At 45.1% G+C, this 27087-nt stretch overlaps 3 protein-coding genes and 1 pseudogene across 11 annotated transcripts; 3 read left to right on the forward strand and 1 right to left on the reverse strand.

Annotated features, from left to right (window-relative positions):
* Positions 1-2392: 2392 nt before the first annotated feature.
* LOC119270319 lies at positions 2393-16069 on the forward strand. Of its 9 annotated transcripts, XM_037552323.1 has the most exons (11): positions 2393-2568; positions 3441-3711; positions 3799-4024; positions 4119-4525; positions 5008-5103; positions 5182-5269; positions 5453-5669; positions 6702-6886; positions 12767-12831; positions 15375-15566; positions 15666-16069. In XM_037552323.1, exons 2-8 carry the CDS (start codon positions 3542-3544, stop codon positions 6797-6799), a joined length of 1302 nt encoding a protein of 433 aa, XP_037408220.1. In that variant the 5' UTR covers positions 2393-2568; positions 3441-3541; the 3' UTR covers positions 6800-6886; positions 12767-12831; positions 15375-15566; positions 15666-16069. The 9 variants fall into 9 exon arrangements, with proteins under 9 accessions (XP_037408220.1, XP_037408216.1, XP_037408218.1 ...); XM_037552319.1 differs by having other exon boundaries at positions 15375-16069; XM_037552321.1 differs by having other exon boundaries at positions 15387-16069.
* Positions 7246-9914, reverse strand: LOC119272997 (annotated as a pseudogene).
* Positions 16070-18713: 2644 nt separating the features above from the next.
* LOC119270320 (chitinase CLP-like) lies at positions 18714-20261 on the forward strand. The gene has a single exon (XM_037552327.1). The coding sequence runs from the start codon at positions 18825-18827 to the stop codon at positions 20106-20108; it is 1284 nt and encodes a 427-aa protein (XP_037408224.1). The 5' UTR covers positions 18714-18824; the 3' UTR covers positions 20109-20261.
* A 2397-nt stretch (positions 20262-22658) lies between these two features.
* On the forward strand, positions 22659-23978 carry LOC119273318. The gene is made up of 2 exons (XM_037554516.1): positions 22659-22951; positions 23056-23978. Exons 1-2 carry the CDS (start codon positions 22693-22695, stop codon positions 23775-23777), a joined length of 981 nt encoding a protein of 326 aa, XP_037410413.1. The 5' UTR covers positions 22659-22692; the 3' UTR covers positions 23778-23978.
* Positions 23979-27087: the final 3109 nt, after the last annotated feature.

The raw sequence follows: 27087 nt of genomic DNA on the forward strand, positions 1-27087 counted from the left end.
TTTTCAGTTTTAGAAAAAACAAAAGAAAATGATGGAAATGTCAAAAAAAATAAAATAAAATAAGTTTCCCATGTGATATGTGGTCTAGTTGTTGGGAAAATTTACAAATATGAATTTCGACTTTATTTACAAAATCTCTCTGGAATTTGTAAAATGGGCATAACTTTTGCATACGAACTCGGATTAAAAACTTTTTTATATGAAAAATCATCTACTCGAAAAGTTACATCCGATGGAGACGGCCTATGGCCTGTTTGCAAATTTGTAGAATTCTCAAATTCCAAAAGGAAAAAAAGTTATGCTCAAATTTCAGTTTTTTTAAATTTTTAGTAAATCTGGTCAAACTATGGCCAAACTACTTATTCAAGAAGTATTAGTGTTACTAAATAATTATTCAAGAATATTAGTGTTATTAAATAATTATTTCACATTTTTTGAATTTTGGTCAAATCTGGTCAAACTATGGTCAAACTGTGGCCAAACTACTTATTCAAGAAATATTAGTGTTACTAAAAAATTATTGTTTTTTAGAACAATAGTTTCAAACTCAAACAATGAAATATGTGACTTCATGCTCAAGCTAAATTCCTGAGGGTTAATAGGATTGACATCTTACTATTGTCAGGAAAACAACAAGTGCAGACTTGGAAACGAGGGAGAATAGAACCCTAAAGTTAAGCGTGCTCAGGCTGGAGTAGTGAGAGGATGGGTGACCGTTCGGGAAGTTAGATGATTTGGAATGATGAGGGATGATTAGAGATTAAATTGAGCAGTGATGAGGGGTGATTAGAGATTAGAGGTTAAAATAATTCAGAAATTTGAAAATAAAAAAAATAAAAAGGGTCAGGGCATTAGTACCGACCCTTTAGTCCCGGTTCCAGAACCGGGACTAAAGACCCTTTTTCTACCAGTGCCATGACATGGCCGGCTTCGAATCTGGCTCCGACGAGATTGACTGGGTGGGGCTTGCCACCTCTGACCCGTCGAGCTCATCCGATCCGGATGAGGAGGAGCTTGCACTCCGCATAGCACTTCGACGCTGGCAGATGGATGTGGGTGGGAGCTCCTCCTCCGCAAGCTCATTGGTAGGGAGCTCCTCCTACGCGGTGGCCTGGCGTCACCCTGCCCGCACTCTACCATAAACGGCGAGGCGGCAGCGCGAGCAGCGGCGCCCGACACCACCAGCACCAGCCCCGGCTGGGAGCCTCTAGGTGATGGTGCCCGGCGATGCTTGAACCCGCTTTCCTCTTTCCCGTCTCATTCTCTCGACACTGATGTATTTCCGTTATGTTGTAGTAATGAAAAGGGGTAATGCCCGGTTAAGAAAAAAGATGGCCAAGTTGGTAGTTTTATAGTCAATTATTAAAAGACAACCTGGTAGTTATTATGGTTGTAACTTCTATCATGTCAATTGAGTCCGTTGAAGAGTTGGATCGTGGCAAGATTTAACTGAATTGGTGGTATGGAATATAATGGGATTTGGATTCTTCTCAGCCTGTAATATCAAGGGATTTTGGTTTGTATGAATATCTACATAATTTATACCTGATCATAGCAAGACTTAACGAATTGGCAAATTTCTGCAACCAATTCGCAACCACTCAATCAAACAGAATAAAAACATTACTACATCAGAATTTTTTGAAGAATTGCATCTGAATTTATTAGAAGAGAATACCCTGTACGTAGTTGCAATGAACAACACAAACAAGGCTTGGATACCAGGAACTACACCCAGGACTCGGATGCAGATAGCGAACAAACTGAAAGCCTGAAAACCATGGTCCAAAGCACTTAATCGCTCGCGACCATAGAGTTTATGTAATCAGGTGTACATCACAATGCCAAAGCGAAGTGCCACCAAAGTTCTCACCAATTCTTCTAGCAATAAAGTGAGACCAATTACTTCTTCGATTGGAATTAGCGCGCTCCAGCCATGTCTTAGCGGATTCAATGACAACTACTACTAATGCTGTTAGCAAGTTGAATCATTTGGCCATGCTTAACCTTAGGGCTCAGGGGATATGCATTTTCGGTGAGTACAAAAGCTGAAAAACATGCATGGAACGAGTGCAGTGCATGGGGAGAATAATGGCGAGACAAGCCATGTGTGCAAAAGGGAACACGAATAAAGCTTGCATGGTCGACGTGTCGATCGACTGACGGAGGGTATAAGTCTAGACTCTAGAGTAGATGTCGACCAGCAGTAGAGGCTCTGAACTTTCGCCTCCTGTTCTCTCAGCATCACACCTACTATACTGTATTGTTGCCCCATCCCCACCGAATGAATCCTTGTTGTGTCCTGTATCAAAAGTCGAGAGTGTTTGGGACATAGCAGAAAAGTCGGTGAGGTTTGGACATTGGTGGGTTGGGCTCCGGACGTTGCTGCTTTATTCTGACGTGACACCACCACTGTACCGCCACCGCACGCACTCACCCGGCCGGCAAGCTACATTACATGACCAGTTGAGAAGGCGCAGCAGCGGGGATTTCCTCTGCCAAAGATTTCCCCACCTTCCCCCACCTTCCCGAGTTTCGCCGCAGGCCAGATGCGTTCATCGTCACCTGGTAAGCCACCTCCCTTTCCTGCTGCTGCGATTCCTTCCTAGCTTGGTGCTCCACGGGATTAGGGTTAGGGCCGCGGAGCTTGTGTGCACGCGTGCGCAATTCAGCTCTGCTTCCTCTGCTTTCTACACCCCACCAGTTTAGTTTAGTTATACTGGCAGGCAGTTTCTCCTCCTGGATACCTGTGTTGTTCAGTCCAACTGGTGCTTTCTCGTGTTCGTCGCCGTGTATGTATGTATGTATGTATGTATGTATGTATGTATATAAACGAGCTTGCTACTCCCTTTATTTGTCTGTCTCTTTGGGCCAACCAGATTTGTCCCTTTGTAATTTCCTACTGCTCCCTCCGATCTTAATTAATTGACGCGGCTTCAGTACAAAGATGTGCTACTGAAGTTGCGTCAGTTAATTTGGATCGGAGGGAGTAGAAGATTTTTTGGACTGGCCATGTGCATTTTACTGCAAGTGCTGGACAGTGGGTGTGGTTTCAGACTCTCAGTTCTTTCTTCTATGTAGCCGAGGTCTTCTCAAAGATCTCAGGGGAAAATTGTAGGGGGGACAACGGACAAGTTCCATCCCGTTAGATCTGCCTGTGCTTCGTAATAAAGATCTAGGTTTCTGTCTCTGCTAATGATTGCCTGCCTGCCGTCCCTTTCCCATGGAATCCATGCGCTCAATGGGCTCCTACAGTTTGTCTACGCATACTTCCTTTTTTTGGTTCCTCGGATTCGTTCACTTAAGCGACTTAAGTATTTACATGATTTACTTTGAGCCATTGAGATAAATTTGTAGGATGTCCACTTTATAGCTTGTGACTTCTTTCACAAGTTGTATTTTCTTATCTCCATTTATTCAGATTGTGTTTCTTTATGCAGATCTGGCCACAGTTCAGGAATTCTCACCAGTGACAGAGGGCTCTCTGTGGTTGCTTTGAAAACAAGTGTGAACTATCACTGACTTAGTGAGCAGTATTTTTATGGGAAGAGAAAAGCTCCATGAGCAGCCCTCCGGTCGTCTGATTGAATCCCTTAAAATGGAGAGGGTTAGGACCATTCTGACTCATGGATACCCATACCGACATGAGCACTCGACACATTTCATCATTAGGAAGACTATCAAGCCAAACTATTCAAACTTTAGTCGTTGGTAAGCAATCTCTGGAGTCTGTAAAAAGAAACATAATGTTAAGTAAAACAAGATGTATTAGTTCCCTGAGGCTGTTTCTGAATGCAGGTACGTTGCATGGATATTCTTGGCAGCATTATACCATCTCCCTAGTTTTCAGTCAATGGGGTTGGATTTGATGATGAATCATTCCCTGCTCCTCGCTATTTATGTTTCCTCTCTAGTTTTCTTTATCATCTTCCGCGTCATATTTCTTGGACTCTGGTATTTGGGTCTTGTTTCTCGCATAGCAGAGAAACAGCAAGTGATGCTTACTATAATCCAAAATTGTGCAGTAAGTTTTTTTGCATACATTGATTCAGGTATTCCGTTCATCTTCTTTAGATACTTCTGAATTTTCTAAGATTTGCATTTCTGTAACATCACAGGTGATAAGTACAGCTTGCTGCGTGTTCTACAGTCACTGTGGTAGCAGAACTCTTTCGAGGGACAAATCCATTGATCGTAGAACTGCTAACTGGGTTGCATTTTCTCTGTGGAGAAAGCAAAATGAGGACAATACACTGATTTCAAAGCTATTGCGTATGCATAAGTTTAATGACCAGATTTGCCCATCCTGGTTTGCTCCGGTTCGCTCTGCCAGTGATTACCCACCTTCTGTTCGTGCTTGCATATCTCTTCTGTTTATTTACTGTTCTATTTTTATCTTGGTATGTTTGCTCCAATTAGCTTCCAATGGATCCGAACACTCCAACATCATTTCACCTGTCTACTCTTTCTGGGCTATATTCATTGGACTTTGCATGGCTAATTATGTCGTGGAGTGGTCAACTGGGTATGTCTACTGCCTGAACACATTCATCTGGTAGATAAGATTTATTTTTTATGTATTATAAACAAGTCAACAGATTAGTTTGCATTTTGTCATCTTAAGAGGGAACTTATGATGATGAAAAGGAAATGCAATATGTTCGTCATGGTTTCATCTAAGCAGAACTATAATATGGTTTTCAACATCCATGGCCCCTTAATAATGTGCCAATGGTTGTTGGCGAGCCTTGGGAAAAATCTAAAAGGTGTTGCATTAAGTTTATTACCTATATGTCACATGAATATGCTTTAGTGAATAACATGGTGCGACTGAGTAAGATATCCTCAGGTCATTATTACTAGGGTACTGAAGAGTTGGACATGATGATGACCACTTTGTTTGTCTTTTTTCACATATTTGTCTAGCAGATAAGAAAATAGGCCAGAAAAAGATGCCCAATATAACTGACTCATTCATTCTCCTTGTTTCCTTGAATTGTTGTACAGATGGGCTCTAACTCATCCTTTACCAATTTCGGAGTATGAGAATCTGAAGAAACTGTTGAAACCTGATTTTGAGGACACGGTTCGTCAGTATTCTGCGTATGTTCTTGATTTTAAGCTCTTATTATCCACTTGATCTTGTAAAAATGGCTGACTATTTGTCGATATATTCTGCAGGACCTCAACAGATTTGCTTAAAACTGTTTTCAACCTCATGATATCAGTCACACTTTTTGTTGGTCGATTTGACATGCGTATGATGCAGGTACATGCCTGTGATTTAAAGGCTTGATTCCTCATTTTGGTCTAGTTTTTTGCTTCCTTGCAGTCTTTCCTTGTCTCAGAATACCCTCCTTCCTAGAATTTCGGTCTTGTGCTCTAAATTGCTTTCACTGGTTGAGCCTATTGTTCTGTTAAAACATTGATATTTCTTTTCTAACCCAACCAGGCTGCTATGAACAAAGGTCCAGACGAATCTAAGAGCGGCGACCTTTTATACGATCATCTTGATGGAAAAGACGAACTTTCATTTGACATCATTGCAGATGCCGGCGATTGTGGCAACTCTACATATGCCATAGCACCCTTACTTGCTCAACGTTCTTTAGTCGTAAAATCTGATGATTCCAGGCTTATATTTCCCGGTGGAGAACTACTACTTATTGGTGGAAACCTCGTATATGCTGCATACTTTGATCGTTTACACCATTTGAAGTTTTCAGTTCATGTTTGCTGATTAATGACTAGTAAATGTTTTGCTTGTCATATGCTAATTTATGAGAAAAGTGATTCTACCATGCATGGGAGAGCCTTCCATCTTTGTTAGAGATTCGTGCACCAATGCCTTGAGTATTTAAACTTTTAAAGTCATCTGGCAACAAATGCTACTGCAAAGTACTCCCTCCGTCCCATAATATAAGAGCGTTTTTGACAACGCTCTTATATTATGAGACGGAGGGCGTACTATGCTAGGTGGATGCACTCCATTCCTCTCTCCCAACTACACTAGTACATGTAATTTATTTTCATTCTTAAACTTCAAACAACCATATATTTTAAAATAAGTAGAGGATAAATCCGTGGATGATTTCTTTGAAACAAGGGCAATATTTAATATGTTTTAGCAATTTTGAATTTTGAGTTTTTGAAACACAGTGAACCGTTTACTAAATGGTGTGCAAAATAATTAAGTATACCAGACTCGAAAACACGATGAAACAAGACAAATTTGGTTAGTCTGACATTCATAGTTCTTATAGTTTCATCAAGTTTCAAAATCATATTTAAAAAATGAAGAAAATATATGCATGGTTAGTCTTGTTGAAAAGATCTTGTCACTAGGAAGGCAAATATGTAAACATACCAGAAAGCAAATTTTGTGTTTAATAGCTAGGACGGTTTTGAATTTGGGACTAACCTTAAAATGCATGGGTGATTTGAGGAGGTAGGAGAATCTAGGTAGGGGATAGGATAAAGTAGGTGTGTTCACTGTCATAATGGAATTGATGCCATGCATGATATTTCTGGTGCATGGTAGAAAAACCAGTCTCGCTAGTTTATCTCAAGTTGCATTCCAGACATATGATGCCATCTTCTTCTCTTTTTTTGCCAGCTTGTTATATTGGATAATTTTTTTTTCATGTTGATCTTGGAATAAGCTCTTCAAAAAGTTGTTGATTTGTTCCTTTCTTTTGCAGATATCCAAATCCATGCTCATTTACATATGAGCAGCATTGTTTCTGCCCTTTTGAGTATGCTCTCCAGCCTCCTGCTTGGTATACGCCTGAACACATAACATTGGAAAACCCTGAACTTCCTCTTGGAGTTTCTGAGCTCAGGCAGTATAGCCGGCCACAATGTTTTATGATTCCTGGCAACCACGGTAAATATTACCTACCTATGATCTGCACTGTACTTTGTGTTTTATGACATTTATATGCCTATCTTCTTCCTTGCCCATCAGTGTTACAATTTTTTCTTGGCTTCGGAGAAGTTACACTATATATTTTTTAATACAGTATTGTGAAGAGAGCTATGTAAATAATGATGACAAAGGCTACTCCACAACATGGGCTTAGCCCCAGCCTCTGTACGTATGTGCCTCCAGTCACACTGGATGAGCATGAGCTGGGTAAAGACGTGCTTCGTGCTCTGCGCAGATGCGCCTGAGGACTCCTGTAGGATACACCTAGTTTTAGCACCACAAAGATATTCTCTAAGTGAGCCGAGTCACGGATATGCTTGTCAATTTTGTCTTTGGTTAAATAGCATCCTGTAATACCTTCCATGCCCATTCACCCAAGCTTTCTCCACCTCCAATGCCCTTGACAACCATGCCGGTTGTCACCTCTAGCAGAACGACACCAAAACTATAGATGTCAGTCTTCTCGATCGCCTTTCCATTGTACTGAAAGTATTCTGCAAAATTTGCATTTAGTTAGCGTTCATTGAAAATGTTTGAGATGCCTTGCTGGATTTGAGACTCACTAGGGGGTCATGTACCTGTGTGTACCACAAATGGCTGACATGTGGTGGGACTGGCCTGGGTTGACACCCTTTCGAGAGTAAGCCCAAAGTTGGCGATCTTGGCGTGGAACTCTGGTTCAAGCAAAATGTTGTCTGACTTGATGTCCCTTTGTATAATATCCTGTCCACACTCTTGGTGGATGTGGTTGAGGCCCCTCGTTGCATCAAAGTGATGGTCAGCCTCCTCCGCTAGTACAATGGTGCAGGGGCGCCCTCGTGGTAACGGTGGTGCGGCCAGTCGTCGAGGCTGCCCTTCTCCAAGTGCTCGTAAACAAGCAGCTTGGCATCTTAGCCGGAGATGCTGCAGAGCAGCTTGATGATGTTGTGATTGATGCTCCCGAATCTCTTCACCTCCGAGTTGAACAGTTTGTGGTCCGGATTTCCCGTGTTGCATATCTTCTTGGCAGCCACTATTCTGCTGTTGCGATCCTTGGTGGCACCATCAAGGCTAGGAGGTGGACACGGTACACCTTTTCAGACCCACCGCTGACAATAATGTTCTCCTCAGATATGTTGTTGAGCATGTCGGATTTTGTGATGTCCAGAGGTGTGAATGGTGTCATTTTCCAATCAGCCACAACTTCTTTCACCACTTGTGTGTTCTTCCGCCGCCGAAAGAGCAGCCATATGATGATGCTCATGGAAACGGTGATGACTCTGATATCGAGCACTAACAAAATTATCACACGCTTCTGGAGGTGGCTGCCTCCATGGCATTTTGGGAGATTTATCCTCGAGTCCCACTTGGAACAGAGCCCATGGCTTCCAAGGAAGCTGCGGTTGTACTTTGCACTTTGCAGAGAGAGGGACACCTCCCCATTGAGCTGGTTAAATGACAAATTGAGGGACACAATTAAATGGTTGCCGAAGTTAGGCAAAAATTTGCTTGTTAGCTCGTTGTTGGACAAATCAAGGCCTAACAGTGATGAAATTTTCTCAATGTTCCATGGCGGCATTGCACCTGATATATGATTGTTGCTAAGGTCAAGTGATTTGAGATTTTGCAATAATTTAATTGATGTTGGTATGGATCCAGGTATCTTGTTCCCACTTAGTGACAATTCAGAAAGCATGTGGAGATTGCTCATGTTGATAGGTAGCTCTCCCGAGAGTTAGTTATTCTGCACCATCAACATCAATAGCCTAGTTCCAAACGTCAGGATCGAGCTGGAGAAGTGGTTGTTCTGCATCTCAATTCGAGAGATATTCGAAGATCTCTCCTTCGGCATAGTGCCAGCGAAGTTGTTCGATATTAGCACTGTGTGCACCAACGGCAACCACCATATATTCACCGGAAACTCCCCTGAGAAGTTGTTACCGAGCATAATGTTATCCAGTAAGAGGCAGTTGCCAATGCTCGCTGGGAGCTCGCCGAAGAAGTTGTTTTAGAAACTACTATGTTGAATAGTTTCCCGTGAGCGAATATCTCCTCCAGTAGTGAGCTAGACAAGCTTTTGTTGTAGACCTCAATATTTCCAAGCGGCGAGTGCTTCCCAAGTTCTTGTGGCACCTCACCTGAGAGCATATTGTCAAACAACTGGATGTATTGGAGGTTGCGAATGAGGTCAATGCTTCTAGGGATGGGGCCTATGGACTCATTGTTGTATAGGATGATAATGGTTATTTTCTTGAGTGTCCCAAAGTCTTCTGGTATGCAGCCAGTGAGTTTGTTTGCCGACAAGTCTATCTTAATCAAATTCACCGTAGTGATGTTGTACGACAGCTCCTCGGTGAGTCCATTGTCATACAAGTACAAGATCTCAAGCTTTCCGTGCTGCGAGATCCAGACAGGGATTGAACCACTGAGCTTGTTTCCCCACAGGTCGAACATGGCTAGTTCCTTTAGGCTTGAGAATGCCTCTATAATCTCGTCGGTGAAGCCATTTGGAGTGCCGAAAGCTCGACCATCGGCATCGGCAGAACTACACTAAAGTTGTTGTTAGTTAGGTTGAGATGCTTCATAGATGGTGATAACCCTTTGATGTCTTGAGGAAGGAATCAATGGAAGCCTTTGTAGGAGAGATCAAGGTACCAAAGCAAGGAGTAGGCGTAGAGCATGATGCCGGGGAATCTCCAAATGAGCTTGTTGTACGAAAAGTCAAGGTGGATCAGGTACGCGAGGTTGCACATAGACGGAGGGATGCTGCCGGTAAGATTCAAACGCTTGAATGAAAGCCCTCTAACTAGACCTCCACTGCTCCCCACACAGCTGACACTTGCCCAATTGCAATGATGCGTGGGGCAGAACAACCGGTCATTGCAGCTGGGCTGGTGTCAGCTGCGTGGCAGTAGGTGGAGGCCTAGTTACGGGGATTTTCTTCTAGTGTTAGAATCTTATCGGCAATATCCCTCCATCTGTGTGCAACCTCAAGTACCTGATCCATCTTGACTTTTCATACGACAAGCCCACTGGGAGATTCCCTGTCATCACGTTCTACACCTACTCCTAGCTACAGTACCTTGATATCTACTACAACGGCTCCCATTGAGTACTTACTCAAGATATCAGCCGGCTACCACCATCTATGACGCATCTATACCTGACTAGCAACAAATTTTGTGGTGTTCTGCCGACGGTGATGGCCAAGCATTAGGCACTTCAGAGCCTACTTCTTGACACGAATGGCTTCACCGGTGAGATTCCAGAGGCATTCTCAAGCCTAAAGGAACTAACCATTTTGTACATGTAGGGCAACAAGTCAATGGTTTGATCCTCGTCTGCATCTGGCAGCACCAAAACCTCGAGATTTTGTACTTGTATGACAATGGACTCAACAGAAAGCTGCCGTGCAACTTCACTGCAATGAATTTGATTAAAATAGACTTGTCAGCAAACAAACTCACTGGCTACATACCAGAAGACTTTGGGTCACTCAAGAAACTAACCATTATCATCCTATACAACAACGAGTTCATAGGCCCCATCCCAGAAGCATTGGCCTCATTCATACTCCAATACATCCAGTTGTTCGACAATATGATCTCGAGTGAGGTAAGGTACCACAACAACTTGGGAAGCACTCGCCGCTTGGAAATTTTGAGGACTACAACAACTTGTTTGGCTCACTATCGGGGCAGTTATGCGCCATGAGAAACTATTCAACATTGTAGTTTCTAACAACAGCTTCTCCGGTGAGCTCCCGGAGCATTGGCAACTACCTGTCACTGGATAACATTATGCTCGTCAACAACAACTTCTCTGGGAAGTTTCTCGTGAATATATGGTGGTTGCCATTGGTGCATACATTGCTAATATCAGACAACAACTTCACTGGCACTATGTAGAAAGAGATATCTTCGAATATCCCTTGAATTGAGATGGAGAGCAACCACTTCTACAACTCGATCCCGACAATTGAGACTGGGCTATTGGTGTTGATGGTGAAGAATAAGCAACTCTCGGTAGAGCTACCTTTCAACACAAGCAATCTCCACATGCTTTCTGAATTGTCACTAAGTGGGAACAAGATACCTGGATCCGTACCAACATCAATTGAATTGTTGCGGAATCTCAAATCACTTGACCTCAGCAACAATCGTATATCAGGTGCAATACCAGCATGGAGCATTGAAATGATTTCATCACCAGTAATCCTTCATTTGTCCAACAACGAGCTAACATGCAATATTCCGCCTGGCTTCGGCAACCATTCAATTGCGTCCCTCAGTTTGCAATTTATAACCAACTCAATGGGTGCTGTCCCTCTCTCTCTACAAAGTGCAAAGTACAACCACGGCTTCCTTCGAAACCGTGGGCTTTGTGCCAAGTGGGGATCAAGGATAAATCTCCCAAAATGCCATGGAGGCACCCACCTCTACAAGCATATGATAATCTTATTAGTGCTCGGTGTCACTATCATCGTCACTTGTATGAATACCATCATACGACTGCTCTTTCGGCAACGGAAGAACACACAAGTGGTGAAAGAAGTCGTGGCTGATTAGAAAATGACACCACACCTCTGGACTTCACGGAATCTAATGTGCTCAACAACATATCTGAGGAGAACATTATCGGCAGTGCGGGTCTGGGAAAGGTGTACCGTGTCCACCTCCCTCGCCTTCATGGTCTCATTGAGGATCGCAACAGCAGAACAGTGGCTGTTAAGAAGGTATGCAACATGAGAAATCTAGACCACAAGCAGTCTGACTCAGAAGTGAAGACATTGGGGAGCATCAATCACAAGAACATGATCAAGCTGCTTTGCAGCATCTCCAGCCAAGATGTCGAGCTGCTTGTTTACAAACACATGGAGAAGGACAGCCTCAACAACTGGATGCACCACCGTGAATGCACGGGTGCCCCTTCACCATTGCACTGGCCGACAAGGCTGACCATCGTTATCGATGCATCCAGGGGCCTCAACTACATCCACAAAGAGTGCAGACGGGCTATTATCCACCGGGACATCAAGTCAGACAATATTTTGCTTGACCCAGAGTTCCATGCCAAGATCACCGACTATGGGCTCGAATGGTTGTCAGCCCACGCCAGTCCCACCACAGGTCAGCCATTTTTTGGGACACACGGGTACATGGCCCCTGATGGCAATCTCAAATCCAGCAAGGCGTCTCAAACATTTCTGTTGAATGCTAACTGGATGCAAATTTTGCATAATACTAATAGTACAATGGAGGGGCGTACTAGAAGATTGACATCTACAGTTTTGGTGTCATTCTGCTAGAGCTGACAACCGACATGGTTGCCAAGGGCGTTGGAGGAGGAGAAAGCTTGGTTGAATGGGCATGGAAGGTATTACCGGATTGCTCTTTAACCAAAGACAAAATCGTCGAGCATATCGGTGGTTCAGTCTACTTAGAGGATAATTTTTATGGTGCTGACACTCGGTGTTCCCTGCACGAGTCCTCAAGCGTATCTGCGGCCGAGCATGAAGCGCGTCCTTACACAGTTCATGCTCATCCCATGCGACGGGAGGCACGCATGTTTATACGTTGGGGCTGAGACCATGTTGCGGAGGAGCGGGTCCGAGAAGGGCACCACCAGCAGTCGGTATGGCCGCCGGCGTGACTCTGTAGCGCATGCATCGATCTGGACTAATTAGGTACGGTCCCTTTATATCACTCGTACTGAACTCAATTTTCTCGTTGTAGGCAGTCGAATTTACCAGTAGGTTGTCTAGCCAGACTTATTTATTGCATTTGTATGGCCTAGTATCATTCGTCATTTATTCATAAGTGGCTAGTAGCTAGTTAACATTTGACTTATTGTAATTAGGTGGATCATATTGCCGCTGGTGATCACTTGGCTCCCCCACCCGTCTAACCAGATCTAACCAGATGGTATATGGCTCGTCTCGCTGCGCCTGCTACAGTTGCTTTCGGCATTCACGTGACCATGGCTTAGATGAGTTTGGGCTTGTAGAATGCGCATCAATAATCATGTTTGCTTTTCTTGTGCTGATCATACTGTAATTGAGTGGCTTCACGCCTTCGCCAAATGATTACCTAGCTATAGCAAATTAAACAATGTCGCAATAATATTAATTCACTTTAAAGAATCCAGTCTCCTTATCCATTGCTATGTCAAGGCCGGTAGTTGGGGATCGTGTGTGGGAAGAGAAAATGTCAAGGTGGGTTAACTACATACTAGAAGGGTTGGGCGCGCTTTGCAGCACCATTGGTGTTGTTAGGTTTCTTAGAAACATTATTCGCTCTGTTTCAAATATCAGGTGTATTACATTTTTTAAAAGTCAAATATTTTTAAGTTCCATCAAATTTGTAGAGAAATACATCAAAATACATAATACCAAGCTTTCAGGTGAGTATAATTAGATTCATCATGAAATGAATTTCCATCTCTTTTTTTGTTTAATATTGTTGATGTTGACATTTTTGTCTCTAAGCTTGGTCAAAGTTAAAGGAATTTGACTTTCTAAAAAAACTAATACCCTCATATTTTGGAATTGATGGAATATTTAGTTTGGCGGGTCAAGGAGATGATGGAGTGTTTTTTTTAATAATTCGATGATTTGGTGGGCCTTTCTCGATATGATTCTGTGTTATCCGCTAAGAAACACATATTTATGTGGGGAAATTTCTGTGTCGGTAGCTGCATGTACTATATTGGTGCTGCAATGTCACAAGATGGCATTTATTTTTTCTAGGTGTTAGGAGGATGCACAGGATCAGTTGTTGGTGATTGATTTGAAAAATGATTGGCTTGATCAAAATCTTAAACCAGATCCATAATTGAATATCTCAATCGAATTGAAGAGCTTCAAAATTAGGGAACAATAATGGATTGAAATAATTAAATGGGAGAGCTTCTTGAGAAATTGTTAACCCAGTCAAAATTGGGTAACTCAATTTTAAATTGAAGACCACAATTAGTTATGATGCCTTAAAAGTGAGGAAGCATATTGTATAGTATAAAATAATTGAATGAGAGAGCATTGAGAAATTGTTGATCTGATCAAAATCGGGTGCCTCAATTTCAATTAAAGACCTTAATTGATTGTGAGCATTTTAAAATTAGGGAGGTTAGTGTTGTGGACTATTACTAATATAGTTTCACATCTAGCCCGATGCCTTACAGTGCAGGTTTAACACGTCCTCCTCTAGTACAGTTTGTTAATTGTGAGCAAAATGCCACTTTCTGCCTCCCTATGTTTTCCTCACTGCAAATGTTCTTAATCACATCCTTACTATATATGTATATGCCTCATGTTAATAAGTGTGTCCTTTATTCACAAAACTTGAATAGTTACCGCTTCATACGCATGGAACAGACAGTGTAATTGACATGTGTTTTAGTCCTAAAAAATGATAATTGAGCATAATCACTTTCGTCTTTGCATGATTACCTTGCTAAGAACGCCAATCTCTGCTTGTAAATTAGTTCACATTGAGATGGTGGCAAAAGAAAATTTTGTTGTACATGTTGCTTATCAATTCTTTATATTCCCACTGACAAGAAGGTGAAAAGAGCGTACGCTAATAGTCTGAACTTCTGAACATGAAGTATGTGTTCATTTTGTGTTGCCAGTGAAAGACGAGTATTTGGTTGCATATCCTTGCTTTTTTTTATCTTATTAAAAGGTTCCTTTTATAGAGAACTCAACTATCAGATTGATGAGCAATTTTAGCATGCTCCTTTTTACCCCTCTTTTCACATGGGAGGTAAGAAGGTAAGAGCATGTTAAAAAACCCTCCAGATTGATGACTTTTGAATGTTTCAATGTTATAAAGTAACGAGAATCCAAACTAAGCGTGCATGATCATGATATATATTTTTCTCCTTCCAAGTTCCAAGCAATCGCAGTAGTACTGTACTTGTTGATTTTTATTTTTATTTTTTCAGAATCTCCAAGGTATTTATTTAGAACAGAAAATATTTCATACTATCAACTTTAAATTCTTGAAGCCTTGTTTTCGTATATGATAATTTTTTAGGCATTCTACTATCAAGGTTATTTTTTTCCTAAAAAAAGTTAATCTTTTTAGGGGAACCATATCAAAGTTATGGTTTTTTCTAGGGTAAAAGCTAAATTTTATTGATCAAAAGCCACATGAAGTGGGATACAAAAAAGATCGTGGGGTTGAAACCAAACATGGCGCCCCCCTTCCAGAGAATTCAAAATTTTAGCTAGTCTATCTGCGTCTGTGTTTTCACGTTGGATTGGCTTCTATGTTTTCACGTTGGGCTCCGACCGGCAACCGAGGTACATCGGTTGGCCAGAGATGGGGTCGGCGTACTTCAACGTACCTGCTCGAGTGTGTGATAGCTTGCATTGGTATGTTAGGTGGCAAAGCAAACTGATAGTAGTATTTATCACCATAACTGAGACTTTTCAGCAGATGCGTGCTCCAACTTCTCCCATTAGTCAACCATGCAGGTCATATATCTTTGAGGCGGATGGCACGCTAGGGATCCATACACGTCATACTGCCATGAAAGAAATTGTTGATATATGGGTGTTGCAGAACTATGAAAGCGAGGTTTGAGTCTTAAAGTACCGAATCAAACTGCCGGTTGCAGAAGTAATGGGGCGGTTTGAAGGCTGCGATGAATTGTGGTATGTGAATGTTGCTTTGGAGCATGGTCGAGTGTCTTTACTGGCGAGTGTGGGCGAATGGGTGTTTCACATTGACAGTGATGGAAAATTGGTGGACAGTTTTCATCGTGGTGTCGGAAGCCTCTGTGGGTATGGATTTCGGCTCAAACAATCTCTTGTTCCGCACAGTTTCTTTACGGCACTCGAAGTCTCTGTTGCGAGCACTTCACCTTTCATCTGATGGTGGTTGAGTGTGAGGTGGTGCTTCTTAACTGCGTGGTTTTCGCATCCTCTAGGCTGGAATACCTTTGAATCAGACCAAGTATGAGCCGGCTGGCTTCTTCTTTTTTACTTTGATGTATACGAAGTTGTGATCAGAAGCTCTGAATTTTTTATGTGCTTGCATCATTACATTGTTTTCTGTTGCATTATTTCAAGGACTAGTGCTTCATGGAATGTTCGATCTTAAGTTTCAGAAGCAAAATTTTCTTGTACCACTGTGCACAAGAGAAAGGTTTGTCACACATTTTGTTCAAATCCGCAGCAGCACATTTGTGACAAACTGACAATACATGCAGTTGTGAGAGTAAGCACTCCGATAACTTGTTACTGGTACTAGTGTGTACTGCTTGTATTATGTGCCATAGCAGGGTAATTGCTTGAAGTAAATAGCATAGAACTACTACAATTCGGGCTAGGGTTCCAAACAACTAACGATTTTTTTCGCTGATAACTATCAAGTCAAAGGTCGGCTGTTAAAAAAAATCTTCGTTGTTAAAATTTAAACCGGTTTATGACAGGTCGGGCCCACACCTAAACGATATGTCTATTTGACCGTTAGTTTGACTGTTAACTAACATGTGGATCCCAGATGTCAGTGTCAGGTCCTTTAAAATTTTGAAAAAGCAATCGGGTCCCTCCTGTGGTCATGCGCAAGCAGCCATGGCGCCACCGAGCAAGCTCCCTTCCATCGCGCGGGGTGTAGGTGGCCGACTCCGTCGCCCTGCTAAAGGTCGTCATGGAGAACCCCACCCAGGGAGGCCTCCTGCCGGAGTTAGCCAGTCGTGCCACCCGTAGCCGAGACCCACCTCCGCCTGGATCCTGCACGACGGTGGCTGCTGGGGGTTGGCCGGCGGGGCAGCGCCTCTGGCCGGTGACGCCATGGCTCCATGGAAGGTGACACGTCGGCCGCCATGGCTGCAGGCGCGTTGGGGGAGAAGAGAGCCACGGTGAGGAGAAGAGGTTTCGGGGAGATGGGGCAGTAGTGGCGGCGATGATGCGGAAGGAGAAGCGACCGGCGCAGGTGGAAGGAGAGGCGGCCAGTGCTTCGTCGACCTCGTGTGGAAGAAGAGAGGCAGGAGGAGTGAAGAGAATGTGGAAGAGAGCTGACATGTGGACCACACATGTCAGTTAACAGTCAAACAAACGGGCAAACAATCAATTTTCTTACGTATGGGCCCCAACTGTCATAATCATGATCAATTATAAAGCACGGGATGATTTGGGTTTTTTGAAATAGCCGACCCCTGACTTGGTAGTTATCAGCGGAAAAAAATCGGTAGTTTTTTAAATCCCTAGCCCGACTTATAGTAGTTTTATGCTATTCACTATAATTGCTTGGCCACTCAGATTTATATATGCTCTTTGGTGCAGACAGTTCTTCCACGGCTCAGGTTTTTTTTTTTTTGATCGGGGAAACATAGATTCCATTAACCACCTAGCACAACATACTCGCTGGCTACATCGGAGATTACAAAGTCTGGAACCGTACCATGCCACAACATATGAGCACCAGGTTCCATAGACGCACCCTGACCCGCTAATTTATGAGCAACACAATTACATTCGCGGACACAAGATACCACTTTGTACTCGATAAAACTAGTAGACAACATATACTTGGCCTTCCTAAAGATAGTACCGTGCTGTGAGAGATCGTATACATTGCTACACAGGGCATCCTTTAAATTTGTAGCATCGGTTTCAAAGATGACCCGGCTCATTCCAGCATCTCGGACAAATTGAATCACCTGCAAACAAGCAAAAGCTTCAGCTTGGAGAGCGTCAGAAAGATGAGTCAGTCGACCCATGCCTGCACCCCAGACTGAACCTTCCTCAGTTCTTGCACAGAAACCCCATCCTCCCTCTCGTGTGTTGCCTGAGTAAGCACCATCAAAATTAATCTTAATGAAATGTGATGGTGGTGGTGACCACCTGCACCTCCTGTTTGTTTTGGTTTGGTTCCCACTCTTCAGGTGTTCAGTAAACTGAAGGATATGTAGGCTGCAATTAGCTGCAACCGCATCAGCCGCAGGAGCACTTTCACCAGCATTGAATTTATTTCTTGCCGACCAGATACACCATAACAGGGTGGTTACTTGCATAGCCAATTGGTCCCCAAACTGGAAGATGCGGTCGACAGCTCAGAGGGTGCTTGGATACGTTTTAAATTAGTCTCATGACTAAAAGTAGTGGGACTAAAACTTGCTAGCCTTACCCATGCTTGGATCCAAATACTAAAGAGACTAAAATCAAGTTATTGAGCATTTATTATCCTCCAAACCCCCCAATCCAGAACTCGCATGTGTTAAAGCAGAGGAATTAAATAAGGAGAGAGGGCTAATACATATTTTAGTAGGTTTCCTATGACTAAATTTTTTTAGCCTCAAAACTAGTCCTAGCCTCTCTTTAGTCAGGGGTGCTTGGAACTTTAGCCTCTAAAAAGATTATTTTTAGTCAGACTAAAAATAGTCCCTTAGATCCAAGCATACTCTCAGTTTTTTAAAAGCTGAAGAAGCGAATTGAACGGACAAGTCTCAAGCACGAGGCGATCTAGGATCTCTCCTCTATCCCTTGGGATTTGAGACTGGCTGCGGAGGAGCTTGCACAGCAGCTTCCAAGCCCACCTCGGCTACATACACGCACGAGGTATAGTGTGATCGGAAGTTGACCCCCCGCGAATCTCGATGGCCTTGACAATGGCGATTGATTCGTCGGAACTTGACGCCGCGAATCTCGATGGCCTTGACAATGGCGATATTAATTCGTCGGAACCTGCCATATCCGAACTCCCAAGCTCCATCGAGCTCAAGTTGGCCCTCCACCACCCCAATGGCGCACGCCCGGCCCAAGCCAAATCACTCACGCCTACTGGTCCTTCTGCTACTATATAAACACGCACGGCCACCCGACTGCGATCAAAACCTTGCAACAGTAGCTATAGTGGTACTGGTAGAGTGGTACTAGCTCAGAAAGTTGTAGCAAATCGTGTGTCGTGCCATGTCGCTACGCCGCAGTTCGGCGGCTGCGCTCGCGGCGCTGCTGGCGCTGGCGGTGCTGCTGGGCACGTCGGCGGACGATGGCGGCCAGCCCATCGTGGCGCGCATCAGCAAGGACACCTCCACCCCCACCCCCCTCTACACTATCGCCATCAAGGTCGGCGGGGTGCCGCTCCTGCTCGACCTCGGCGGCCCGATGCTCTGGCTCGCCAACTGCCCCACCCCGCACCGCATCATTCCATGCGTCTCCCACGACTGCGACGAGGTCTCCACTACATACCGCCCGCCTGGCTGCCCGAAGCCCAGCCTTCGCGGAGACGGGCCGTGCGCCTGCCCCGCCTACCCGCGCAACCCGGTCGACGGGCGCTGCCGCTCCGACGACGCCACCACCATCACGCTCGCCGCCAACACCACGGACGGCCAGAACCCGCTCCTCCCCGTCATCTTCCGCGCCGTCGGGTCCTGCGCGCCGGGGGAGCTGCTGGAGTCGCTCCCGGCGGGAGCGGCCGGCGTCGCGGGCCTCTCAAGGCTGCCTCTGTCCCTACCGACCCAGTTCGCGTCCTTGCTCAAGGTGGCGAACGAGTTCGCCCTGTGCCTGCCCAGCGGCGGCGACGGCGTGGCAGTCTTCGGTGGCGGCCCGTTCCAGCTCCTGGCCGCGCCGCCCGTGGAGCTCGCCGAGCGGCTTCGCGAGAACCCGCTCCCTCTCCTCAAGCACCCCTACAACGGCGGCTACTACTTCGGCATCACCGGCGTCGCCGTGAACCAGCAGCGCGTGCCGACGCCAGACGGCGTCTTCGACCTCGACGCCGGCAGCGGCACGGGCGGCGCCGTCTTCAGCACCGTCACGCCCTACACGGCGCTCCGCTGGGACATCTACTGGCCGCTCCGCAACGCGTTCGACGTGGCCACGAGTGGTATCGCGCGCGCGGACAAGGTGGCGCAGTTCGACTTGTGCTACCAGGCGTCCGCGCTCACGGTGACCCGGGTGGGCTACGCCGTGGCCAGCATCGAGCTGATGCTGGACGGAGGCCGGAACTGGACGCTGCCCGGTGCCAGCTCGCTCGTGCAGGTGAACGAGCAGACAGTGTGCTTCGCGTTCGTCCAGATTTCGTCGTCCATGCCGGCGGCGATCGACTCGCCGGCGGTTATCCTCGGGGGGCACCAGATGGAGAACAACCTGCTGATGTTCGATCTGGTGAAGGAGACGTTCGCGTTCAGTGGGCTGCTCCTCGGAATCCGCACTACATGCAGCAACTTCAACTTCACCATGGGGAGTTCTTATTAGAAGAGTGTCATGCATGCACTGATCTTGCATGTCTAGCGCCACCGCCACCATGTTCATTTGTGCTCGATGTAGACTGGTTAAGGGAAGTACTGTCGTAGTGTTGTGTTCGTAGTAACAAGAATAAAGTTTTATGCTGGTGGCGGTTGCCACATATGTGGTGCTTGTGCTTTTGGGCGTGTTATGCCCTAACAAGTGTTGTGCCATGAAGGACTTATGCTTTGATCCCTTCTTGTTGTTCAACCCTTCCACTTGTAGTTTTTCTAGGGGTTTCTTCAGTTCCCCAGTCACCAATGAGGGCTGGTGATGCTTAGGTCGTGTACATGTTTTTTATGGTGTTTTTTTTTGTTTGGTCGCGCCTTTTTGTGATTGTTAATTAGCATGGTTCAGAAAGAAAAATGATACCAAATTGATACATTTTTTTAACACGGTACAGACGCGATCATACGTTCACCCCTATAAATACACGCACACCTACTTTTCTGAGCACCTACGAAAGGCTGAGCTGGCACATCATTTTGAGATTTAACAAAGTCAACAAAGACACCTTTGTAGTCGACGGAAACGTCTCCTCCCACTGAACGCACATCACGGGAAGGACTGAAATCTCTACTCCTATAAAAGACTCAGTTGGTGATGATGGTGTGTCTGCCATCCGTCATTTCTGACAATTAGATCTGCATCTAACGGCTCTGAGGTAAGTTGTGGCATTTTTGCAACAATAGCCCACTTCTCTACTCCAATTTGCAGAAAACCCCTTATTATCTTGCAAGCAACCACATCCCTCCCTCACCTCATCAAAACAACCTGAGAAATATATTTGGAGTGAAACATAATATATTTTAATGGTATATGTATATCAAAACAAGAGTGTTTTGTTTCAAGTTTGTGAACAAGTATTATTCTACTTTTGATCCGTTGCAATGCACGGGCACATTGCTAGTAAATTCAGAAAAATGCGAGCGCCACTGTCCTTGAAACCATCCAACCACAAGTTGGTTCACCAAATTGATACGTATTGAAGGTAAATTGGCGACATTGTGCAAATATGTCCACTGCGGGATCAAAGGCTTATTTATAAACTCCATGCTATCAAGGTTTTACCAGAATTTTACAAGGGTACATGATATGGCCTTACGTGCATTGCGTATTTTTTTTTAAATGGCCACATCTTTTTGAATTGGGTAAAGGTGGTTCTCGCAACATTACCAAATTAAATATTGAAATGTGTATTTTTATTGCACCCTTTTTAATCAGGACTGTTATTTAAAATTTTAGACGTGAAGTTTATGTAATGGTTTATGAAGTATTAATATGGGACATTTGAGAAATCATGTGAATGCTGCTTTAGGGACAGTTTGATATCTTCAGAACTGAACCACGCAATAAAATGGTGTAAATGTAGGTAGGACTCAACAATAGGGAGGGGAACGAATTGAACATGGAGGCATATATATGCACCTGTTTTTTTAATTAGCAATTGCAAAATGGTAGAAAAACCATGAAAGATTTTGATAACAAATTTGCTCAAGTGTTACTCTCGTGTAAAAAAATTGGTGATGAAATGACTTCCGTGGTATTGTTGGAAAAAAATCAGCATTATATTAACCCTATATTGTTATGGAAAAAATGTTTTTCTGCTCAGATTAATACCGGACTTTTCTTGTTGTCAATTTTTTTATACAACTACGCCAATATGGCAAGTTTCTCTGAAAAAAGTGTCAGAAGATTTTTTGGCTTTTCTTGAATTGCTAATATTTTCCTCTGGATTTTTTTATCAGGTTCATCTACAACCAGGTGTACCCTGGTATGAGCAATGCTACAGCAACGGAGTCTTACGGGACCATTATGGGCTAATCTTGACATGGCAGTTATCTATTGGATTAGGGGGGAGGGGGCCCCACCCGGGTGAAAATCAGGGGGGCGGAGAGAATTGTATGGAAAGTCGCGTAATGGTCCCGTGTGTTTAGCATTTTCGACCCTGGTATTTCCCTATTGTCGACAATGATCCTACATGTAACTGGTCAACTGAATTCCAGCAAAAACAACTCAGTAAACTGAGAAATAGGAAGTCAGAGGAGTGTGGAAATATGAAGTGAAATCTGTTTTCATTTCTTAAGGAGAGCTCCATGGGCTTCGCGTCTGTGCCCCTCGCTCAAAGCCTGGGGGCGCAGGGTTTGGAGCCCACCGCAAACGTTCCAGACAGAGCCGTCCATGGCGGCTATTTTCTCAAAAAAAAAATACCGTCCATGGCGGCCGGCCAAGAATTGATTAGGACGGTCAAAAGGGACTTTGGGCACACACTAGCTCCTCAGTAAGTCAACCAGCTACTCCAAGTGCGGTCTCTGTGCGCTGGCGAAGACAGTCAGGATGCGATCGAGGACGATCAAATATCACATGGCTAGTTGACATTTCGATCCGCCACACGTACGAAACATGCAGGTGAACGCAAAGCGTCTCAGGAGAATGCTGGCCTGCAGGGGGGAAGAACGTCCGCTATAAAACGCCACGTTCACATGCGCCAAACACCTCACCACCACCACTACAGGACGGCCCATCTGAGCAGATCTACCGAGGAGGAAGACCGATGGCGCGGCAACTGGTTGCTGCGGTGGCCGCTCTGGTGGCGGTGTGCGCCCTGGCGGCCGCCGCCGGCGTCCAGGCCCAGCCGCCGAGGAAGCTGCCGCCCAACTACCACATGATCAGCCCGGGCAAGTTCGGGCAGAGGAGCCAGCAGCTGTCGTGCAAGGACACCAACGGCAGGAAGGCGGGGTGCATGGGCAAGTGCGACAAGCGCTGCCCCAACCAGTGCATCGTCCTCTGCCCCAGCTGCAAGACATACTGCAGTAAGTTTGAGTATACTTAATTTACCATGCAATGCATGATATCTTTTCTCTTTGTGTGTATGTGGTGTCATTGACTTTAGTTTTGCCGCGTCTGTGGGTTCCAGTGTGCGACTTCTACGCTGGCGTGTCCTGCGGCGACCCGCGCTTCACCGGCGGCGACGGCAACAACTTCTACTTCCACGGCAAGAAGGACCAGGACTTCTGCATCGTCTCCGACGCCGACCTCCACATCAACGCCCACTTCATCGGCAAGCGCAACCCCTCCATGAGCCGTGACTTCACCTGGATCCAGGCCCTCGGCATCCGCTTCGCCCACCACCGTCTCTTCATGGGAGCCCTCAAGACCACCAGCTGGAACGGCGACGTCGACCACCTCGAGATGTCCTTCGACGACGCGGCCATCGAGATCCCGGCCGAGGCCGGCGCGCGGTGGCAGTCGGCCGCCGTGCCAGGGCTGACCGTCACGAGGACTGCGGCCACCAACGGAGTGAGGGTGCACCTGAGGGGCGTGTTCGACATCATGGCCAACGTGGTGCCCATCACCGAGGAGGACTCGCGCATCCACAACTACGGCGTCGCGGGGTCGGGCGACAGCCTCGCGCACCTTGACATCGGGTTCAAGTTCCATGACCTCACCGACGACGTGCACGGCGTGCTCGGCCAGACCTACCGCTCCGACTACGTGAACGAGATGAGCGTGCGCGCCAACATGCCTGTCATGGGTGGTGCGCCAAACTATGTCTCGTCCGACATCTTTGCCGCCGACTGCGCCGTCTCCAGGTTCGGCCGCAGCACAGGCATCTCCGTGGTCACCAAGTCCGACTGAACTATGCAATAAGTTGCAGACGTGAGCTTTGCAGTCACCTCCACCGCACTACTACACCCCTGATCACAAAATGGCAACAAATTTCTGCTTCGCACAATCAACCAAATTAGTGGGATAATGAGGATGGAAATAAAAATGTAACTGAAGGTCAACCAAAATTTCTGCTTCGTTTCATTTAATTAATATTATTACTCCCTCTGGTCAGGTTTATAGGATGTCAACCATGCACGCTTGCTGGTATATGACATATATTGATTCTTTTATTTTTGCGAAAAGACATATACTCAGTTAATAAGATTCTCTTTCAAATAAAGTTTCGAAACATGTAATATTTCTTGTATATATACCGCATATTTTTATTACACAATCTAGAAATTCAAACATGTGCCCGCCGCGTCGTTCCCATGTCACTACTAGGAAAATGCTTATACATAGAAGTTTACCAATAGCGTTTGTTTGTGCCCCCACGCTACTAGTAATTATCAGTAGCGCTGGGCACAAAGAACGTTATTGGTATAGATTAGCAGCAGCGCTTGTTTTCTTTGGACACGCTACTACTACCTCCGTCAGTTGACCCTCGGACAGGTCATACTACTAGCGTGGGTTTGCTAGGACGTGCTAGCACTAGAAACATAGTCGTAGCGCGGGTCGCCACATGCGCTACAACTAACCCAGCCCAGCGAGAGAAGCAACCCAGCCCAGCGAACAACCTCTCCATCGTTCTCTCATTTTCCTCCTCTTCCTCCCGCGAGCCCTCGCCGCCGCCAACAACGACGGGCGAATCCGGCTACTTCCCGCGGCCCTCGCCAGAGAAAAGCACACTCACGAGTTCTCCTGGCGACGACGCTTCCTTCCCTCCGGCCAAATCCTCTCCTCCAGGCCGCAAGCGCTCGCGCGCAACCCTTCCCCGCGGCTAGGGTTTCGGCTGCCTCCAACTCCGGCACGGTGAGCTCTCCTCTTCCCTCGATTCATGCCCTCCTCTCTCCTCGCCCCCTCACTAGTTTCTTCAATTCGGTGCCGCAGCCACCCTCCTCCATGTGTGAGGACGACCACCACGGCACGCACACGGTCGAGCTTGCCGTCGTCTGCTCCGGTGCGGTGCTGGGCCAATGACCTCCGCCTCCATGGCTCCTAGCTTGGGTAAGCATCCCCATCACCATGGCTGTTTCACTTTCTTCCTCCTTTTTGCATCCTGTTCTTGCTGCTCCATTGATTTGTTCATGGAGGCCATAACTTTATCCTTTTGCTGCATCTAAAAGCTGGTACTCTCCCCGTCCTGATAATACACATGGACTCACATTTGGATCTCTGTATGATTGGTGTTTTATTAGATGTTTAGATGCATGGTCTTGGCAGCACTGTTGGACACTATCATCTTGTACTGCTGTCACACATGGCATTGACCAAACAGTGAGCACAAGCCCATGCTTCGTGAACTCTTGGGGTAAGCACAGGTAGCAATCGTCGAAGCAGTTTGATTGGTGCTTATATGTGATAACATTGCAGTACTTCATAGTAGTACCGTGTGCAAGGTACCTGATTCATTCATTTATAACTGAAAACAATCTTGAGGGTCTTAGAAAAACAAAACGTTAACTGAAGAAGAAGAAAATAAATACTGAAGGAATTAACCAGCAAAAGATGAGGATGATTACTGTGGGGGTTTACAGTACTGCACAATAATTTTCTGTCTAAATACTAAAGTTAGTGACAAAAGAAACTAAAGTAATTGAAAACCAAAGCAATTTAGAAGCCTCAACTAGTTATGTAGCAGTAGTACTACCTACGACCATCGGCCAGATTTGTCTAAATTTATACACATCAAACAGAAAAGGGACAGGTTGAATATGCAACCACAGCAGAGAGCATGACACAATCTATAATGTCCTCTGCTCTTCAGAGGGATCAAAGCTACAAAATTAGTTTTCCTTTGTAAAACGAAGATGTAGGCGTCAATAACAAAATGTGCTGAGATTTCATGACTATCCTAGCAGTACTTCTTCCTCACTAAAAATCAACTAAGGCCAGGCATGTTATTTCGCAGACTAGATTAGTTCAGTAGAATTCATACTACATAGTACATCACCTATTATTAATGGTCCCAAGTACAATAATGGTTACATAAAGATCAGGTCTAACTAGTAGGGAGGAAGATTAATTACACATCTTCTGACAACTACTAAGGCTTCCTGTGTTATTTTGCAGACTAGATTAGTTCAGTAGAATTCCAGTTAGATCAGGTACAATGCCTGTTGATGGTATCAAATACATATGGGGATGAGTAGTAGTAGTTGGAACCAGTCAAGGGGAAATTGCTATTAGGACAAGCAGAGTACAGTAGGTGGTGATCAGGATGCCCGAAAGCGTTTTCACAAGGCTAGCCTTCTGTACGACCAAGTAATGTTGTTCTCAGGTCATTTCAGAGTTACAATATTAAACATGTCTTCAAGGTGATTCTGAAGCTTGTGTCATGGGTTCAATCTTGTGGCAGCAATAACAAAGTTCAATATGTTGGCTTATTGTGAACAAAATGATAAGAGTTGTATATTCTCCTATTTTTGTTTTGGTGTTTGTTTACGCTGTTCCCGTCAACCTGCCAATATGATAGCCAACTTTCACTATAATCAGGAGTCTATTTGCCATAATGTGTAGATGCTATTTCTATGTTATTTTTCTGTCTACTAACTCCTTGTTGCTACCAGTTAACGATTTCCTCAACAATGATTTAGTATAAAGCAGCATCTACTTTTTGCTGCATTTTACTGCAGTGTGGCACCGATATGATAGCTTTATTCCATTTCTGTTGTTTATCAGCATGCTATCATTTGTAGTTGTTATTGCATTTTTGACAAAAGTCGAGTTTATTTTTAAAAAGGGTATCGCTGACTGATTTGTGTTCTCACCCAGGCTCATGAAAGATATTTATCCTTGAAGAAACGAACAATGACAGACAAAGCAACTGCAGTTGAGGATGTAAGTTCCTTTCTTTATTTCACATTATCGAACTTTTCTTAGAAGTCATGATCACTAACTAGCTCCATAGTGCCAGATCATCATTTGAGCAAGCTCGTTTCAACCTGGTAGGTGTACTGCTTCCCGGTATCTCTATTCACTGTATCTCTGTTTGAGCAAGCCAGATTTGGACGCTGACGTGTACTAACAAGTTTTTACTTTCTCGACTTGGCCGCAGGGGTGATCAACACGAAGTACCGCAGCCCGGTGGGCGTCATGCTCTTCAACCACTCGGAGGTGGACTTCACCGGGAAGCCCGGCGACCGCGTCGCACAGATGATTGCGACGCTGGAGGTCG

The sequence above is a fragment of the Triticum dicoccoides genome, chromosome 3A (genome assembly GCF_002162155.2).
Source record: "Triticum dicoccoides isolate Atlit2015 ecotype Zavitan chromosome 3A, WEW_v2.0, whole genome shotgun sequence".
Classification (NCBI taxonomy): domain Eukaryota; kingdom Viridiplantae; phylum Streptophyta; class Magnoliopsida; order Poales; family Poaceae; genus Triticum; species Triticum dicoccoides.

Excerpts from the sequence above, each read along its gene's own strand:
- LOC119270319 (XM_037552319.1), top strand. The coding sequence starts at position 3,542 with ATGGGAAGAGAAAAGCTCCATGAGCAGCCCTCCGGTCGTCTGATTGAA. Across the intron at positions 4,526-5,007 it reads GTCGTGGAGTGGTCAACTGG|ATGGGCTCTAACTCATCCTT; the intron begins GTATGTCTACTG and ends ATTGTTGTACAG. Across the intron at positions 5,104-5,181 it reads ACGGTTCGTCAGTATTCTGC|GACCTCAACAGATTTGCTTA; the intron begins GTATGTTCTTGA and ends TATATTCTGCAG.
- LOC119270320 (XM_037552327.1), top strand. The coding sequence starts at position 18,825 with ATGTCGCTACGCCGCAGTTCGGCGGCTGCGCTCGCGGCGCTGCTGGCG.
- LOC119273318 (XM_037554516.1), top strand. The coding sequence starts at position 22,693 with ATGGCGCGGCAACTGGTTGCTGCGGTGGCCGCTCTGGTGGCGGTGTGC. Across the intron at positions 22,952-23,055 it reads CAGCTGCAAGACATACTGCA|TGTGCGACTTCTACGCTGGC; the intron begins GTAAGTTTGAGT and ends TGTGGGTTCCAG.